Consider the following 16,691-nt stretch of genomic DNA (forward strand, 5'->3'; position numbering starts at 1 on the left):
CTTTTATATTGTTGCGTTTACACTGTTGTTTGCTCTTCGTGATCAATGCCTTGATAGTTGGAAGAGTTTGGAAAAACTGAACCAACCCAAAACCTACCTAAGTTGGTGAATCGTGAGTACTAATGATTTCAGTGCCCAAAGCAGCTGTCTGTGACTTGCAAAGAACACTTCCTTTCAATTTTTTTTAGTAAACTTGTACACTCTCTGTGAAAGGAATAAAGCTTACTGAACTTAAACACATGGGTTTCCAAAGCCTTCAGGTTGAGTTGACTATGTAAAAAAGTTTCACTTAATTTCCATTCCAGGATGTGCAAGTCATGTTGAGTGACTCTGACAACAATGAAAATTTTTCTGGGGATAATTTGACGCCAGTTCATGCTGTTATTGTTGATGCCAGTACATTTAATTTCATTGACACTCAAGGAGTAAACACTTTATTACAGGTAGATATAAGTTTGACACATTAAATTTTGTCAAGTGGTTTGGTTGTGTGGTGTTGACGAGAGTGCCATAAAACAAAAGGTTTGGATGACTGAAAGCAAGTAGCTCTGCACATTAATATTTTGGTAATTGTGAAGAAGAGCTCCCCAAAAAACCTGTCGGCCGACTGTCGGTCAACTGTCGGCCGACTGTTGCCCAACTGTCGGCCGTAGGTGAAGTCTGTCGAGTCATACATCACCATTACGGAATGTCACGTTAACTGCTCGTTTTTGCCACAATTTTTCTCTTTTCTTAACCAATCCGTAACCTGTTGGTTAGCTGTCGGTAGACTGTCGGTAAGCTGTCGGTCAACTGTCGGCCGACAGGATTTTTGGGGAGCTCTTCTTCACAATTACCAATATTTCACCATGTGCAGTTTGAGTTGCATTTTTGCCCCTGTCCATGGCTATACAATTTTTATTCTCATCACTGAAACTTTAATATTTGAGATTACAGTACATCAAACTTGATCTTGGATATAGTTGTTACACAATAATAATAATTATCATTATTATTTATTTCACAATGGGCATCACAGTGTCAACAACGTATTTGCAGATGTCATTCTGATGGCCATCAGTGTAATACTTATATAATGAATCAATTAACCATCTCTTTATGGGTTTAGTCTGTCCTTCATGCATGTTCATGGGTTCAAATTACCACCGATGATGATGATATCAAGTCCTGTTGAAGCCTTGACTTTAGTCAGGCTTCATTTTCGTCCCCAGAATCCACTTTTCTTTTGGTGAGCACCAAGAACCGACGGATTCTGCACACTTCCAAGGCAGGAAGTCCGCAAATCGCGACAACAGTGGTTGTCAATGGTTACAAAAGTGGACCTTCACTACGACTGCGCATAAATTGGAAATGGCCAGAGGCTGTGTCCTTGGTGCTGACCAAAAGAAAAGCAGACTCTGAGGACAAGATTGGTCAGCTAGGCTTCTTCACAATTACTGTATTTCTCAAGTTGTTCCTGCAACTGTGATGATCAGCAGTTCCAATATATAAATTTCACACATCTTCTGTAATACTTCCTCTTCATTACGTGATACAATAAATTATGAACTTGCAATTGACCAGTTCCTGGGATGTAGTGATGGCTGACAATTTTAGAGAAGCATGCAGCACAATGGTATAGTCATGTGTTACTGTTTACTGGGTTTTTACATTTATTCCGAAGAATCTCACCTCCAACACCAACTACGAAACTCCTTTTTGGCTTCCATTGAATAATTTTGAAAGTACAGTCGGACCTCTATTGAGCGGCCACCGTCGGGACTTTGAAAACTGGCAGCTTAATAGAGGTTGCATGCCATTTAATAGAGGTACAATATAAATAGGGCATAAATGGGAGTCAGCCTAGTTTTATTTCGTCTACTGTATATAGCAAAATGCTTGTTTAAAAGTGAAGATATGTGGAGATAAATGCAAAAATCATTGAAACAAAGTTTAATGATACCGTGCAAAGTTCTGTTGCTCTAACACGGAGAGCATGTAGTCGATATACAGTATTTTTTATTGTTGAGTATTTACAGGAAAACATGTTAATCTGTGTAACAAAACATCAAGTTTTGTAGGCCTTTTTGCATCAACAGTCTGTTAAAATTTTAACTTAAAAGATATCACGGACAATTTTTTTGAAATATATTTAAAATAATCTGTGACTGCTGTTTGTCGTTGTGGAGTTCTGAGTTGTAACGAGGCGATCAAGACATCTCCCTTTCTGGTAGATTAAATTGGAGATTAAATTGCAGTTCTTGTAGTTATCACTTATCAATTTCATATTATCTGTCACCATTTTGCTCGAAAAGGTAATTTGCTGGCCGCTTATTGGAGGTAAAAAAACGATAAATACGAAACTTGCAGCAGCAAAAAGGTGGCCACGGCCGTCATTGAAAAGGAGGTACAGAATCCAGCATTTTAAGAATAAAATTAAAACACACCTGTTCCACCAGTGCTATAGAGTATAGAGATCATATTATATATAGTTTATAGAGATTACTAACATTATATGCATTATTATACAGGATATAGATTTTCTTGTTTTTCTTTAGAAATCTATTGAAATTTTAGAGTTTCTCATACTGCATGTAATGTGAGACAGTTGTAAAACTTTGAGAATTTTGTAAAGCTAAATATATTATTATTATTATTATTATTATTATTATTATTATAATTCGGGAATTTGGAAAGTGATGTGGCTGCTTAATGGAGGGTCGCCGTATGCCTTCAGATCAGCACTTTTCTTCAAATTTGGATTTTTTGGTTAAAGTAGTGATCCAAATGGGATATCTAATGTAAAACAGAAATTATTCAAAAAGATTAAATATTGGCTGAGAAATGGCGGTTTAACGTTTTGGACCGAAGTAAAAATTACCCGTTTGATTGACAGTCTTAGTGCTTGAATTAATTTTTTCACTTGAAGCGGACACTTTAAAGAGCTAAAACTCAAATGGAATTTGTCCGATTGCCCCAAAATTTTGGCAGTGGCTAGATTAACATGTAAACAACAAAACTGTGTCTGTGATTTTTTTATTTCAAATTTTGTTTTTGTACAAACACTTCACATTTTTTTAATACTACTTCAAAAACGTTCTGTAACTTTTCACTGCAACTGCAGAGTATGGCTAAAGGCTGACACGTTTCTTTAGCGATTTGGGTCGGGAAACGGAGGAACAAAATAAAATAGCGAAAAGCAAAATTTGCTTTGACTTGTAGCTTTGAAAAGGTGATTCGGATGCTCGCATTTAGAGGTCATGAAAAATTCGAGAATTCATTTAATTTCAAAATTCTTGATATGGTTTGATAGCCAGCTCTATAAGCTTTAATTTGATACAGGGGTTTAGGTATCTACAGTTTAAACCAGACGTGCGACACCCCTGAAAGTCTATCAGTGGCCACTGGGGGTTAAAGGGTTAAGCAACCATGCACCATCTATTTCTCAGCTGATTTCTGGGCATTCTCTATGGTTCTCCATGACCTGTATACATGAAAGCATTATGCACAACTGCCTGGAGACTTAAGAAGTTAGCACTCTGTACCTCTATTTTAATTTTAAAACATATATCATTATTGCTAACTGTTTGTTATGACATTTTTTCTTAGCTTGGTGTAGAATTTGAAAAGATTGGAGTGAAATTCTACCTGGCACACTGTAGATGTGAGTTAATTGGGAGTAAAAATAATTGTCATACTTTTTGTAATAATTAGTGTGACAGATGAGGTCATTGCTGAGATTAAAGTTCTAAATAATTCATATTTTATTGTGCCTTTGTATAGATCATATTCGTGAAATGTTGGAGAAAGCTGGTTTCATAGCAAGAATAGGAACGGAGCATTTATTTGTGTCTGTACATGATGCTGTGATACATGCTGTTGGGATTTATTCTGAGGTATAAGTGGATTTTTTTAAGGTTGGTTTATTTTCTGTTTATTGAACGACAATATTGTTGGTTTTTACAAATGTTCTTATTTTAGGATGTGTCTTGTGTATCTCCAATGATGAGTGACACTGAGTCAGCTAACATAAGTGTAGACAATGGATCTTTCAATCGGATGGTATGTCATACAATTTTTATTGAAATGCTGTAATCATAACCATCAAAAGTGAATTGGTCTTATCTGCATGATTCCATCAAATTGCATTTGAGTGTTTTAGTGGTCAAAATGCTGCTGAATACTCGCAAAGAACTGGTGCAAGTGGTTAAGCATAAAAAGAGATCAACTGACTTTTCCTTTATCTGTTTTCATCTTGTTGCTATTACTTTGAATGTGACCTGTGTCAGTTATATTCAGAAATATTTATGTTCAATGTATTATAATCCTGTTTGAAAAATATGAGAGAAACACTGTCACTTACTACATAAAAGCCTTCAATTATTATGAGCTCATTGCATGCTTGATGCAGCACAATCATGTTTGCTTGCTATGGTAATAATGATAAAAGAGTACCCTGAGCGAACTTTGAAGGTCACAACGTTCCTAATGATCACTAACAATAATAGTAATAATACTTTATTATTATATGGCGTGTGTTTGTAGCTGATATAACATGCGCTCTGATTGGCTAATTGTGACTGAATTGTAGGGCAGTATTCTCCCGTAATGCCCACGGGCCGATTACGGGTTTGCAAAAACAAAGCAAAAGGTAATTATTAAAAAACCATATAATAAACTACTTACTAACCGAGCTAGCTCAAGCCGTACTGGGGAATATTGGCCCTCGGTTGTTTTTGTACAGACCTTGCTGCACTCGGTCGGTACTGCCACGACCCTGGGCCAATATTCCCCAGTACAGCCCTCGCGCTCGGTTAGTAAGAAGTTAGAAATGCACTGAGAACTAAGCATTTTAATTAATGGACACTGAATGTACAAAGGTTGGAGCTCATAGTAAGGCCAGAGGTGTACAAATTGTCACCCTCATCATAAAGAAATCAATAATATTATATGTACAAGGTTCCTTGAAATAGTCTGTGTTAAAAAAAAAAGACTGTGTTTGTTATTGCTTTTAGGTAGAAGATTAAGGATGCTGCCTGAGAAATAAAAAGTAAAGGAATGAAAAGGCGAGAAAAGAGTCCAGAAGAAGATGTGGAAAAAAAACTGTTTCATCCAGTGGTATTGGTGGTACATTGAATTGCTTTCCAGAGAGACAGGCCCTCTCAGAGGAAACACTGACAGATTGATGCCAGTGAATAATAGAAAGTAAAAAAAAAATTAAAATTCTCCTCAAATGTAATAAAAATGTAGCTTCTAATTTCTGCAAAATAAGTGCACGTGACTTCTTTTGGTATTTTGTTTATTTTGCAAAATGACTATCAGGGTTAACCCTTTAAGCCCCGAGGGGTTCCCCATTGACGAGTAAAATCGTCTGGCGTTAGACAAAGTAAAATCTATAAGTGCCATTTGGCACTATCGGGGCTGAAAGGGTTAAACGGGGACATAGTTTTTTCACGCTGTTAGCTTAAAGCAATGGAAAGCACCAGATTTCACCATTAAAAAAAATTTACTATCAAATGAAAGGTTTCCCCCCCCCCCCCATCCTCATCCATTTGCTCTTATCTTAGAGACTTGGAGAATGTTAATGGAACTTTTTGAAGTCATTTAAACAAAAGAATGTGTCTCGTATAAAAAAGGGGGAGTCACTTACTCATGACTGTGCATATGTCAGTATGCAAATGAATCATGCTTTTAGACTGTGAGTGAAATTGCAATATCATAATTTATGACAAGTTGGAAGACAAGCTTAAAAATTACATCTCCAAGAACTGGTAATAATAAGAAAAAATCCAACTTAATTATATATTTTTACTGGCTATTTAAAATTTTAAAGGTCATTTTCAAGATGAAACCAATGTAAATGCAACAACAACAAAATTATTAACCCCATATATAGGTTTTTTTAATTGCCTATTTTGTAACAATTTAATTTGTGGAAAATAAAACTGACTCTTACTCGAATATATTGTGTTTGAAATATATCACTCTACAATCCCCTCAGTAAATCAAAAATTGTGCATGATTCCTCAAAGAAAAAACTTTAACTACAGTATAATTTTTTATTTTTGGGTTGATTCAACATCAGTAATGAAATGATAAGGAACCAAGGAAAAAACATTACAGGACTCCTACAGGGTTGCACTTTATCCCTGCAAAAATTCACTGACGTTACTTAACAACCTCCACATCCATTCAAATACCCCCTTAAACCCATTGACTCCTAGGACAGAGACTTTACTCTGTATAATCTGTATAATGGCAAATGTGTTTACTCATCAATGGGGGTGGTTTAGGAGTCAACCGGTTATATGTAAATGTTATACACTTCAAATTATGGATAAGAGGGAAACAGTTAGTTTTGTTTTCCCCAGAGCCCAAGATGAAGTCAAGGGAAACATCAGGAATTGAGAGAAACAAATGTAGCTAGTTTCCCGAGGGACCAGACATTAACTGCTTTGTTATGTATTTAAACTTTGCCTTCAACAATCGCAAGAAAACATCCAGCGTGGGCAAGAACTGTGGAATAGCATCCCGGTTGGGATACATTTGAAGTTGATCAGGGGCATGTGATAAAGAATCAACCAATCACAGTACTTGTTTTGTTGAGTGAAGTCTAAGTATATAACAATAACACCTTCTGTTTTTTGAAGACAAGAATCGTTCATATGATAGTCATTTCTTTAAAAAGATGTGATTTTTCTTGTTTACTGAGATATTTTGTAATCATTGTGCTGTTTCCTAGTCTCCTTCGCAGCCATTTTTTGGATGTCACGTGAGAGTCATGTGATGCCACGCCCCAATAATGGCTGCGAAGGAGACTAGCCGTTTGCTACTTTGAATTGATGCTCTATCCACCCAAGGAGACACCAACCATCAACACTTGATTGCCCTTTTTTATCACCTAGTGCCAGTGCATGATGTGTCTACAGCATTTCCTTAGAGATTCCTTGCACCATTTTTGTTGCACAGAAGTTTAAGTTCGGGTCCAACTCAAGTTGGCTGTTTCTTAATCCTTATCAACAGTTATAATATTATAAGCTTCACATTATTGTCTTGAGTACATCTGTAAAATTAATCATTTGCTTCAGTGTCTTTCTACGAAGATTAGGATGGAGAAGTCTGTACTGCACCATATGTGGTAGGGTAAGGGGGAGGAAGATCACTTCCTTGCGTTGCTCTGTCACTGTATGGTGGTGCAGCACTGTTCTGATACTGATTATATTGTGGAGGGGGGTAGTATGGGTAGCTTTGTTGGTAACCCTCTGGCGGCACATGAACTACTGAGTGGGCTGTTGCAATAGTCGTGGTAACCCTTCCTCCTTCTATCACTCGGCCGGAACCAACGGGCCGACGTCGTCTGCACAAGCAGTAAATAAGCGAAAGAACAAGGAAAAAGGTGATGAGAGAACCTAGCACGGAGCCAATTATAAGAGGGGTCGGTTCTTCACAATCATAACTATCAAAAGTGCATACTCCGTTGCAACAAGACTGGCCAATACTACAATCAGAGCTGAAACTGCAAGAATACCCACTACAGTCAAAACCATGTCGACACTGGCTGTTACAACAGCTTTCACCGGAAGAACAATCAGAGCTAGAGAAGGAGGTGCAGAATTGATTTAAACAGGTCGATCCGTTAACACACTAGCTGTTACAACAGCTTTCACCGGAAGAACAATCAGAGACGGAGGTGCAAAATTGATATAAACACGTCGATCCGTAAACACACTTGCTGTTACAACAGCTTTCACCGGTAGAACAATCGGAGTCGTCTGTGCAGAATTGATCTAAACATGTCGGTCCGTAAACACAATTGTGAGCACAGCAGACTTCATCCGAGTCGCAAGTTCTCCAGTAGTGACCACAATAACTGTAGGTCACAGAAATAGGCAAAGAACAATGAAGAGAAAGGCAAAGCCTTGATTTCCAAACAATGAAGCCATCTACGTTTCGTCTTCCTACTTCGACCTTCGTGTTTGGACAAGAGGCCATGAGATGCCTCATAGGTAGAGCCTGGGTTTGAATTTGTCTTTTCTACGTCATTGTCGTCCCCAGAGCTACCCGGTCCTCGTAGCCGCCAAAGGAGTTGAAAACCAAAGATTCTTGGACTTCCGGAGTTGGCGATGTATGAAGTGTTGAAATGTCCACTATAATCGTGAGAGCACGATGGCAGATTCGTATGCACGAAGAGACAAGTTGAATGTTCTGCTTCTCCTTAATTTAGAGTCGATCATCTCTTCGTGAACCGCAGGTAGACGCACTCAGATATTGTCGAGAAAGTGGGAGATGTTTTCGGTGAGGGTACCCAATAGGGTTCTTGAATCTCGCCATCCCGACCAAAGCTTTTCCCTCATCCCGAAAGCCCGAACGTTTTTATCGGCCAATCCCGATCCCGGTCATGACGTCACAGCATGATGTCCAAGCCTCGTCGTCAATTGCAATAGGCCATTTCCGAGTTCACGTCTTCTTCCTCTTCAAAGCGAGTCTAAGGGCGAACTTTTTGTGATGGTAATTACTGGGTTGCCAAACCCAGTCGGAATCTCGGTTTCATTTCGTGGGTTTTTTTGTTATTTTCCGTGTCGGGAAAAGTCTTGCCTGTCACTCCACGGCTAAGTGGTGCATAGAGTCTTCTGTGCGTAGTTTCTTAGGTCTGAGGGGGCTTGGTTAATGCGTAGCTTGCTCTGCACAATTAACCTGTAATGGCGTCGAAAGTCATTGTAACGCGAATGCCTTTTTAGTACATCTTTGAAGATAATATACCCAAACATGGAGCTCAAGAATGGACCGTCAAGACAGGCGGTGAAACATAAAGATCTGGAATCTTAAAAAAGCGACGAGTAATGGACTTCGACAGCGTGAATCTTTCGCCCGTCGAGCCGAAATCAAATTAAAATATGCTGTACTTCTAATATTTCGCCAAGGTGGTGTTACGTACAACACTGAAACCAAATGGAAATTTCTCTGGTAACTTACGGGTTCAACAAAGACAGAGAAGGAATCGAACACCACAAGTAGATCTGTGATCTCTGTTCTGTGTCTCACAGTGTTTACTGAAGTCGCATCTATTTAAAGTTTGCCTGTTTGTCTGGCAAGTAACATTCATTTTGTACTCAACTCTGCAAAGGTTAAAAAAAATTGGAAATGTGACAGTGAAAAATTACTTGAATGAAAGCTTGTTGTCGCTTTTGTGCTTTATTATTTACGGTCAAGGTTCTTTCGAAAAGGGTTGAATGTGAACTGTCAGAAATTTATTTAATTGCATATGCTTTGTGATTTTTGTGGTAACGCATAAGTCACGAAAATAAACAGGTCTGTTGGAAGCGTGCTTGAGTTTCAACAAAATGACCCCCAAAATCGGCAAAAGATTGTGACGCTGATAAATAATGAAGTAGCTGCTATTACCAGAACGATGGAATTACCTTGGTGATAAATAACCTTGTCTTGGAGAGTAAATTTTTGATTTTCCAGAAACAATGGTCAACCTCTGAGAGTTGGGCGATTGTGATCTTTGTGTTGAATTCGCACATTTCTTGTCAAAATTTGTAACAATCGAAAGAAAAAGAAAACTAACAAAAACAGAAACCCGGTAGCTTGGCATCATTTGACACAGATGCTTCACTGTTTCGCGAGTAAACATGCCGCGGTAAAATAACGCGGTAACTTGATCACTGCGCCCGCTGAATTCGATGTGCGATTTACTCGGTGCAGCCAAACTTGTACAATTACAACAAAACAACTAAAATCTCCCAAACTGTTTTTCGCTGATGGTAACTTTTTATATTCGTGGTTCAAAATTAATGTTGTTTTCATGTCGTAGATTTTGTTACCGATGGCAAAATATTTTCTGCTCGATCGACCGTCCTGAAACTTCCTTCTGCTCTTCTTAAAAATTGTGTATCCATATTTATTTACTTTAACATCAATATTTGTTTTGCATAAAGCAAGCTAACAAAATCTGTATCTTGCTTGGTTCGCATTTGATAGCATTAAAATAGAATTTTCGGTCCTATGCTTCTGTTACTGAGTGGTATATTTCTTAGGTCACCCATCCAGATACGAACCCCACCGAACAGGCACATAACTTCAGCTTTCAACTTTTGTTTACAAAGCTGTCAGATGCTGTCAGTGCACGCTTACACTTGTGGTGGAAAGAAGTTGCATGATCAAGATGTCAGCCCAGAAGCCAATGTTTCTCGATTCCCTTTTATTTTCTTCAGTCTCTCTGGGTTCAGTACTTTGCTAGTAACCACATGTCTTCTCAAGGGGCTATTTATCTAAGACTTCTACCATGGCGCTACAATGATAGATAATACCAAAACAATATCGTGTACTGTTAGACCTACATATTGCGCAAAGACAACTGTCAACATGTCATCCCAGAAGACAATGTTTTTCACTTCCCATTTATTTTCTTCAATCTTTCTGGGATCAGTACTTTGCTAGTACATTGTAACCACATGTCTTCTCAGGCTATTTACCCAAGACTTCTACCATGGCACTACAATGATTGACAATACCAAAACAATATCGTGCAATGTTAGAGCTACATATTACGCAAGGACAACTTGAATCTCCTGGAAGACAACACACAGCTCAGTTGACATTATGGAATAAATCGCTGTGTTATTTCACTACCACACGTAAGCAATGCGTGTCAATTTTTTTTAAAGAGGACAGGAATTTCTTCTTTCTGACAAATGATTAATTAATAGGCCGGTAGCCAGGTTTTTAACCTCAGAAAAGGATCTGTTTCGTTGTACGAATGTGTGAGGACCTGTGAGTTAAAGGGCCTCTGCTGGTATGACTTCTGGTATGACTTCTGGGTGACCCCCCCCCCCCCCCCAACTTGAAAAAAATTGCGTGGAACGCTGCACGTACCACAGGCAACCCAGTGTACCCCCACGGAGGGTCTAGTTAGTTCTACTTCCAAGTTATATATGCACGAAAACTAATTTTCATAAGAAAAAACGTATCACTTAGACTCGCTTTGAAGAGAAGGCGGACATGAACTCGGAAATGGCCTATTGCAACAGTTGATTTAGGATACGACTTGTTGGTCGTTTCCACCAACTTTCATGAACCAATTGCCCGTAATAATAGCAATTCGCACTTACAGTTTTGAAACTCTCATTTTCTCTTGTGAAACCGAAATGATGCGTGATTGCCCATTAGTAGTAATTGAATCTGTTCACATGTTCCACTTTGCATAACTCGGTTGTAGATTTAATTGTTTCTGCGTATCTCCTTACTGCGCACGCAAATGCACACGCCACGTCATACACGAGCGCGCGCGCTAAGTAATAAAATGAGAATTGGTAGGGCAAAAGGCCATTGCTATAGCTTTGCCTGGATTTAACGGTCTTGGACGTTCGGTGACCCCAATTTTTCTTTCCAGAAACGGATTTTATTTACAATTATCTCCACGTTGTCCAAAAATGAACAAAAAATCAATGTGGGAAGTTAAAAAAATTTCAAGATTTCTGCTCACGGGACATCAAATCCTGCCATCTTGCGGCGGCAAGGCGCGTGAAACTGTGGTCGCTAAATGCGAACTTGATCTTTAAGGAACCTCACCAGTTGACTAAATTCACTTAATAAGTCCACTTAAACAATATTTGGCAGAGAAGATTTCACTTCAAAGATTTAATTGCAATATATTTGGGTTTACAGACACTGGCCTTATTTGCTAACGAAGCCCGATTTTGTCACATTTTGGGTGTTTTTCCGGGCATGTTCTCTCGAAAACGAAGTCGGTGACCCCTCATTTTTTTTACATTTCTGACATAACTAACTCATCATCTTACAGTGGTAAAAGTTTCAGAAAAAATTCAATGTTGAAAAATTTTCGCGCGAACGTCCTTAAGCAGTAGGGTGTTCCATAAAACGGCGATAATGGACCGTGATATGAGTGCTAATGTGTACAATTATCTACAAGAATACTTCCTAACACTCCTAATTAACATGAAAGCAATGCCCGTCAAGCTAAAGCAGGCGTTTCGAATGGTGAGGAAAATGATTATGTGGTCATCACTGCCGTTTCACGTTTGCCGTAAAAGTGAAGCTTTAACTTTCTAGTCATTAAAATTACAACTTTAAATTTTTTTCAGTAGCATCCATCAAGAAGTGCTTTCAGACTTTTCAGTAAATCATAGCTTTGGATTTAATTCCTGAAAGGTGTTGTCGTTTTACCCATTTTATATAGAATCTTGTTTGTATAGACAATTCTGTTTAACAGTTTGTATTGAAATTCCCTGGCCTTGGATTCTAGGGTCGTTTTTCTAGGAAGGATGTAAATCTCATGCCAAGGCGGTTCAAGCAATTGGATATAACTCCTCATAACGGCGTTTTGCAGTTGGTTCGATCTCATATTTCCTTATTATATCCCAGTAGTGTGTTTTAGACGAGGAAGGGAATATAAACTTTGCCGTCAAATTTCTTTAAATTTCTTTCTGGTTCAGTAGCGATTTCCAACTGGGAGGAAGAGCTTTATAAATGTAATAGCTGCCGGCGAATGAAAAACAGTTAAGCATAAAAAGAGATCGACTGACTTTTCCTTTATCTGTTTTCATCTTGTTGCTATTACTTTGAATGAAGCCTGTGTCAGTCATATTCAGAAATATTTATGTTCAATGTATTATAATCCTGTTTGAAAAATATGAGAGAAACACTTTGACTTACTACATTTGTGGATAAAAGCCCTCAATAGGCCTTTTGCAACTAACGATCACATGGTACAAAATCCGCCAAGCTGGAGGGCAAGCTCATTATTATTCTCCCACTGGGACATTAAAACAAAGAGATCTGAACCAGTCAACCTTGACTTGTCTTTGTTTTAATGTCCCAGTGGGGGAATAATAATGAGCTTGCCCTCCAGCATGGCGGATTTTGTACCATGTGATCGTTAGTTGCAAAAGGCATATTATTGCCAATAGTCCTCTAGTAGCGTAGCCAATCAAAATGCAAGATTTGCATTAGTCCACTAGTTAGGTGTTACTAACATAATTTATGACAAGTTGGAAGACAAGCTTAAAAATTACATCTCCAAGAACTGGTAATAATAAGCAAAAATCCAACCTAATTATATATTTTTACTGGCTATTTAAAATTTTAAAGGTCATTTTCAAGATGAAACCAATGTAAATGCAACAACAACAACAACAAAATTATTAACCCCATACATAGGTTTTTTTAATTGTCTATTTTGTAACAATTTAATTTGTGGAAAATGAAACTGACTCTTACTCTAATATATTGTGTTTGAAATATATAACTCTACGATCCCCTCAGTAAATCAAAAATTGTGCATGATCCCTCAAAGAAAAAACTTTAACCCATTGACCCCTGGGAGTGAGACTTAACAGATTTTACTCTGTCTAACGCCAGATAATTTTACTCCTCAAATGCAGGCGTCCCAGGGCGTTTGCAGTGTCAATGGGTTAAGTTCACTACTGTAAATAACAACTACATTTAAGGGCATTTGGGTCTGACAATGTAAAGCTATTCAATGTTAGTATAGTCAAAAGATTTCTACAATTAAATGGGCCTTAGTGGGAGCCATAAAATACAATAGTTGTTGACTCATTAAACAAGAAAGTATTTGACTTCTCAGTCACAGTGAATTGATGCAGCTGTTCATTGCCTGTACACTCTGACCTTAATAAGCCAAAGATTTTGTTGTCAGCCCTTTCTTCGCATTTAGTAAATACAGGTTATCAATGTTGTGGCCTGATTTCTTTTAAATTTCAAAACACTCTACTGTAATTTAATTCAGGAGGTGGTCACAGATTGATACTGGTTGGCAGGGGTCATCCAGCACATTAATCAACACTTGCACGCGCCTGAGAAAAAAATGTTATATATATACCGGTTAATGAACAACATAACTGTATCACGCATGACGGCAAAGACTCCAGTGTGCTTCCAGCAAGATCTTTTTGTTTTACGTAAAACTGGGCAATCATGGGCTTTGATCTGAGGGAAAGAAAGCTACAAATGTGTAGCCAGCTGCATTTTTTTACTTACAGGTGTAGAAATGAAAATTGATCAGAACAGTTCAATGCAAAAATCATACATGTAGTTAAGGGATGCACAACCGCAATACAACAACACTCAGTAGTCACTACCAATGATGCTTGACATTTTCTATTCCCAAAGCTCATGCTCTTTCTATGGGCCTTTTTTTATTTCAAAGAAATTCAATTCAGACAATGTAAATTTTCCTTAGGAAAGGAGAAATTTAAAAAAAGAAGAGAACATGTACCATTATGGGCTTATCATGGCATTTGGGTTGATTCAACATCAGTAATGAAATGATAAAAAAACCAAGGAAAAAACATTACAGGACTCCTACAGGGTTGCACTTTATCCCTGCAAAAATTATCGGATGTTACTTAACAACCTCCACGTTCATTCAAATACCCCCTTAAACCCATTGACTCCTAGGACAGAGACTTTACTCTGTCTAACGGCAAATGTGTTCACTCATCAATGGGGGCAATCAATATGTAAATGTTATACACTTAAAATTATGGTTCAGAGGGAAACAGTTAGTTTTGTTTTCCCGAGACAAAGTCAAGGGAAACATCAGAACTTGAGAGAAAACAAAAGTAACTAGTTTCCTGAAGGACCAGACATTAAGTGCTTTGTTATGTATAATTTTTAGACTTTGCCTTCAACAATCGCAAGAAAACATCCAGCATGGGCACGAACTGCGGAATAGCACCCTGGTCGGGATACATTTGAAGTTGAAATTATGATAGTCATTTCTTTAAAAAGATGTGATTTTTCTTGTTTACTGAGATATTTTGTAATCATTGTGCTGTTCCCTAGTCTCCTTCGCAGCCGTTTTTTGGATGTCACGCAGGAGTCGTGTGATGCCACGCCCCAATAATGGCTGCGAAGGAGACTAGCTGTTTCCTACTTTGAATTGATTATGCTCTATCCACCCAAGGAGACACCAACCATCAACACTTGATTGCCCTTTTTTATCACCTAGTGCCAGTGCATGATGTGTCTACAGCATTTCCTTAGAGATTCCTTGCACCATTTTTGTTGCACAGAAGTTTAAGTTCAGGTCCAACTCAAGTTGGCTGTTTCTTAATCCTTATCAACAGTTATTATAAGCTTCACATTATTGTCTTGAGTACATCTGTAAAATTAATTATTTGCTTCAGTGTCTTTCTACGAAGATTAGGATGGAGAAGTCTGTACTGCGCCATATGTGGTAGGGTATGGGGGAGGAAGATCACTTCCTTGCATTGCTCTGTCACTGTATGGTGGTGCAGCACTGTTCTGATACTGATTATATTGTGGAGGGGGGTAGTATGGGTAGCTTTGTTGGTAGCCCTCTGGCAGCACATGAACTACTGAGGGGGCTGTTGTTGCAATAGTCGTGGTAACCCTTCCTCCTTCTATCACTCGGCCGGAACCAACGAGGCGACGTCGTCTGCACAAGCAGTAAATAAGCGAAAGAACAAGGAAAAAAATGATGAGAGAACCTAGCACGGAGCCAATTATAACAGGAGTCGGGTCTTCACAATCATAAGTATCTGTGCATACTGCGTTGCAACAAGACTGGCCAATACTGCAATCAGAGCTGAAACTGCAAGAATACCCACTACAGTCAAAACCAGGTCGACACTGACTGTTACAACAGCTTTCACCGGAAGAACAATCGGAGTCGTCTGTGCAGAATTGATATAAACACGTCGATCCGTAAACACACTTGCTGTTACAACAGCTTTCACCGGTAGAACAATCGGAGTCGTAAGTGCAGAATTGATCTAAACACGTCGATCCGTAAACACTACAAAAAGAAGTTACTTATTTTTAGTAACTAATTCTTAAATCAAGTAGTATGCCTACCCTTCATTTAAGAATACGCTTCTTCTTTTGAAACATTAATACTTATATTAAGGCATAGTACTTGATTTGAGGATGAAAATTCCAATTTAAGGTTGCTGTAGAAAAAGCGAACTTATTTTAAGGACATATCTCCCTGTTGTAACTCTTGAATTAAGAAGGTGCTTCTTATTTGACAACATGGGTCCCTTCAGTTACAAATATCTGGTTTAATTTAAGAGCCTTATTCTTAATTTGAGAATAGTTGCTCTTTATGACGCTTTTTAAATGTCTTTTATGGAATGCACTCGCTCAAGCTAAGAATAAAGCTAGTTAAGATGTTTTTACACATTGAGATGTAAATCAACCAACACAACTCTCGATCATCACGCCGTGTGAACTTCTCAACTGAAATTTGCATACTGTTTGAGTCGGTATTCCTTTTATCAAAAGCCAGTTTCTTTCACCAGTCGTATTCACAGTTACTTTTAGAGCTTCGAGCATTTTCATCAACTGAAGCAAAATTGTTTGTGAAAACCTCAAGTAAACGTGCGCGCTGCGAATAATATTTATTCTCACAAGTCGCACGCGATAAAATTTAAAAAGACAGCAAAAACAAACGAGTTCTTGCATAGAATCCACGCTCTGAAGAATAAAGCAAAAGATATTTTCTGTGTCGCCGATTGAAATGAAGAATAGACTATTTGCATGTGCGATGGACAAACTAAACGTGACCGACGCGGTTTAGTAATGAAACATTGATTGACCTTTTTCGACATCCTTCTAAGAGAAACCTTGGTTAAATTTTCAAAAGATGTCACAGGAGGTTGACTTCCTTCATTGCTATTCTTCAAAAAGCTGGACTATAGTGT

The 16,691-nt window shown here is 38.2% G+C and overlaps 2 protein-coding genes across 2 annotated transcripts in view; one reads left to right on the top strand and one right to left on the bottom strand.

Moving 5' to 3' along the window:
- The window catches only part of LOC138000075 (prestin-like), a 23,096-nt gene extending 17,156 nt beyond the window's left edge, over positions 1-5,940 (top strand). The window contains exons 14-18 of the mRNA XM_068846227.1: positions 306-443; positions 3,589-3,643; positions 3,763-3,875; positions 3,961-4,041; positions 4,995-5,940. Coding sequence (XP_068702328.1) covers positions 306-443; positions 3,589-3,643; positions 3,763-3,875; positions 3,961-4,041; positions 4,995-5,006 — 399 coding nt within the window. The 3' untranslated portion in view covers positions 5,007-5,940. The remainder of the gene's footprint in view (positions 1-305; positions 444-3,588; positions 3,644-3,762; positions 3,876-3,960; positions 4,042-4,994) is intronic.
- On the bottom strand, positions 5,857-12,587 carry LOC138001070 (uncharacterized). Its single transcript, XM_068847739.1, has 2 exons — positions 12,528-12,587; positions 5,857-7,623 (listed from the first exon to the last, which is right to left on the bottom strand). The coding sequence occupies exons 1-2, from the start codon at positions 12,585-12,587 to the stop codon at positions 7,084-7,086; spliced, it is 600 nt and encodes a 199-aa protein (XP_068703840.1). The 3' UTR covers positions 5,857-7,083.
- Positions 12,588-16,691: the final 4,104 nt, after the last annotated feature.

Source organism: Montipora foliosa, chromosome 4 (assembly GCF_036669935.1).
Source record: "Montipora foliosa isolate CH-2021 chromosome 4, ASM3666993v2, whole genome shotgun sequence".
NCBI classification, from domain to species: domain Eukaryota; kingdom Metazoa; phylum Cnidaria; class Anthozoa; order Scleractinia; family Acroporidae; genus Montipora; species Montipora foliosa.

Coding starts and splice junctions, on each gene's coding strand:
- LOC138001070 (XM_068847739.1), bottom strand. CDS start 12,587: ATGACTGACACAGGCTTCATTCAAAGTAATAGCAACAAGATGAAAACA. Junction 7,624..12,527: donor TGAAAACAGATAAAGGAAAA/GTCAGTCGATCT, acceptor TGTAACAGCTAG/TGTGTTAACGGATCGACCTG.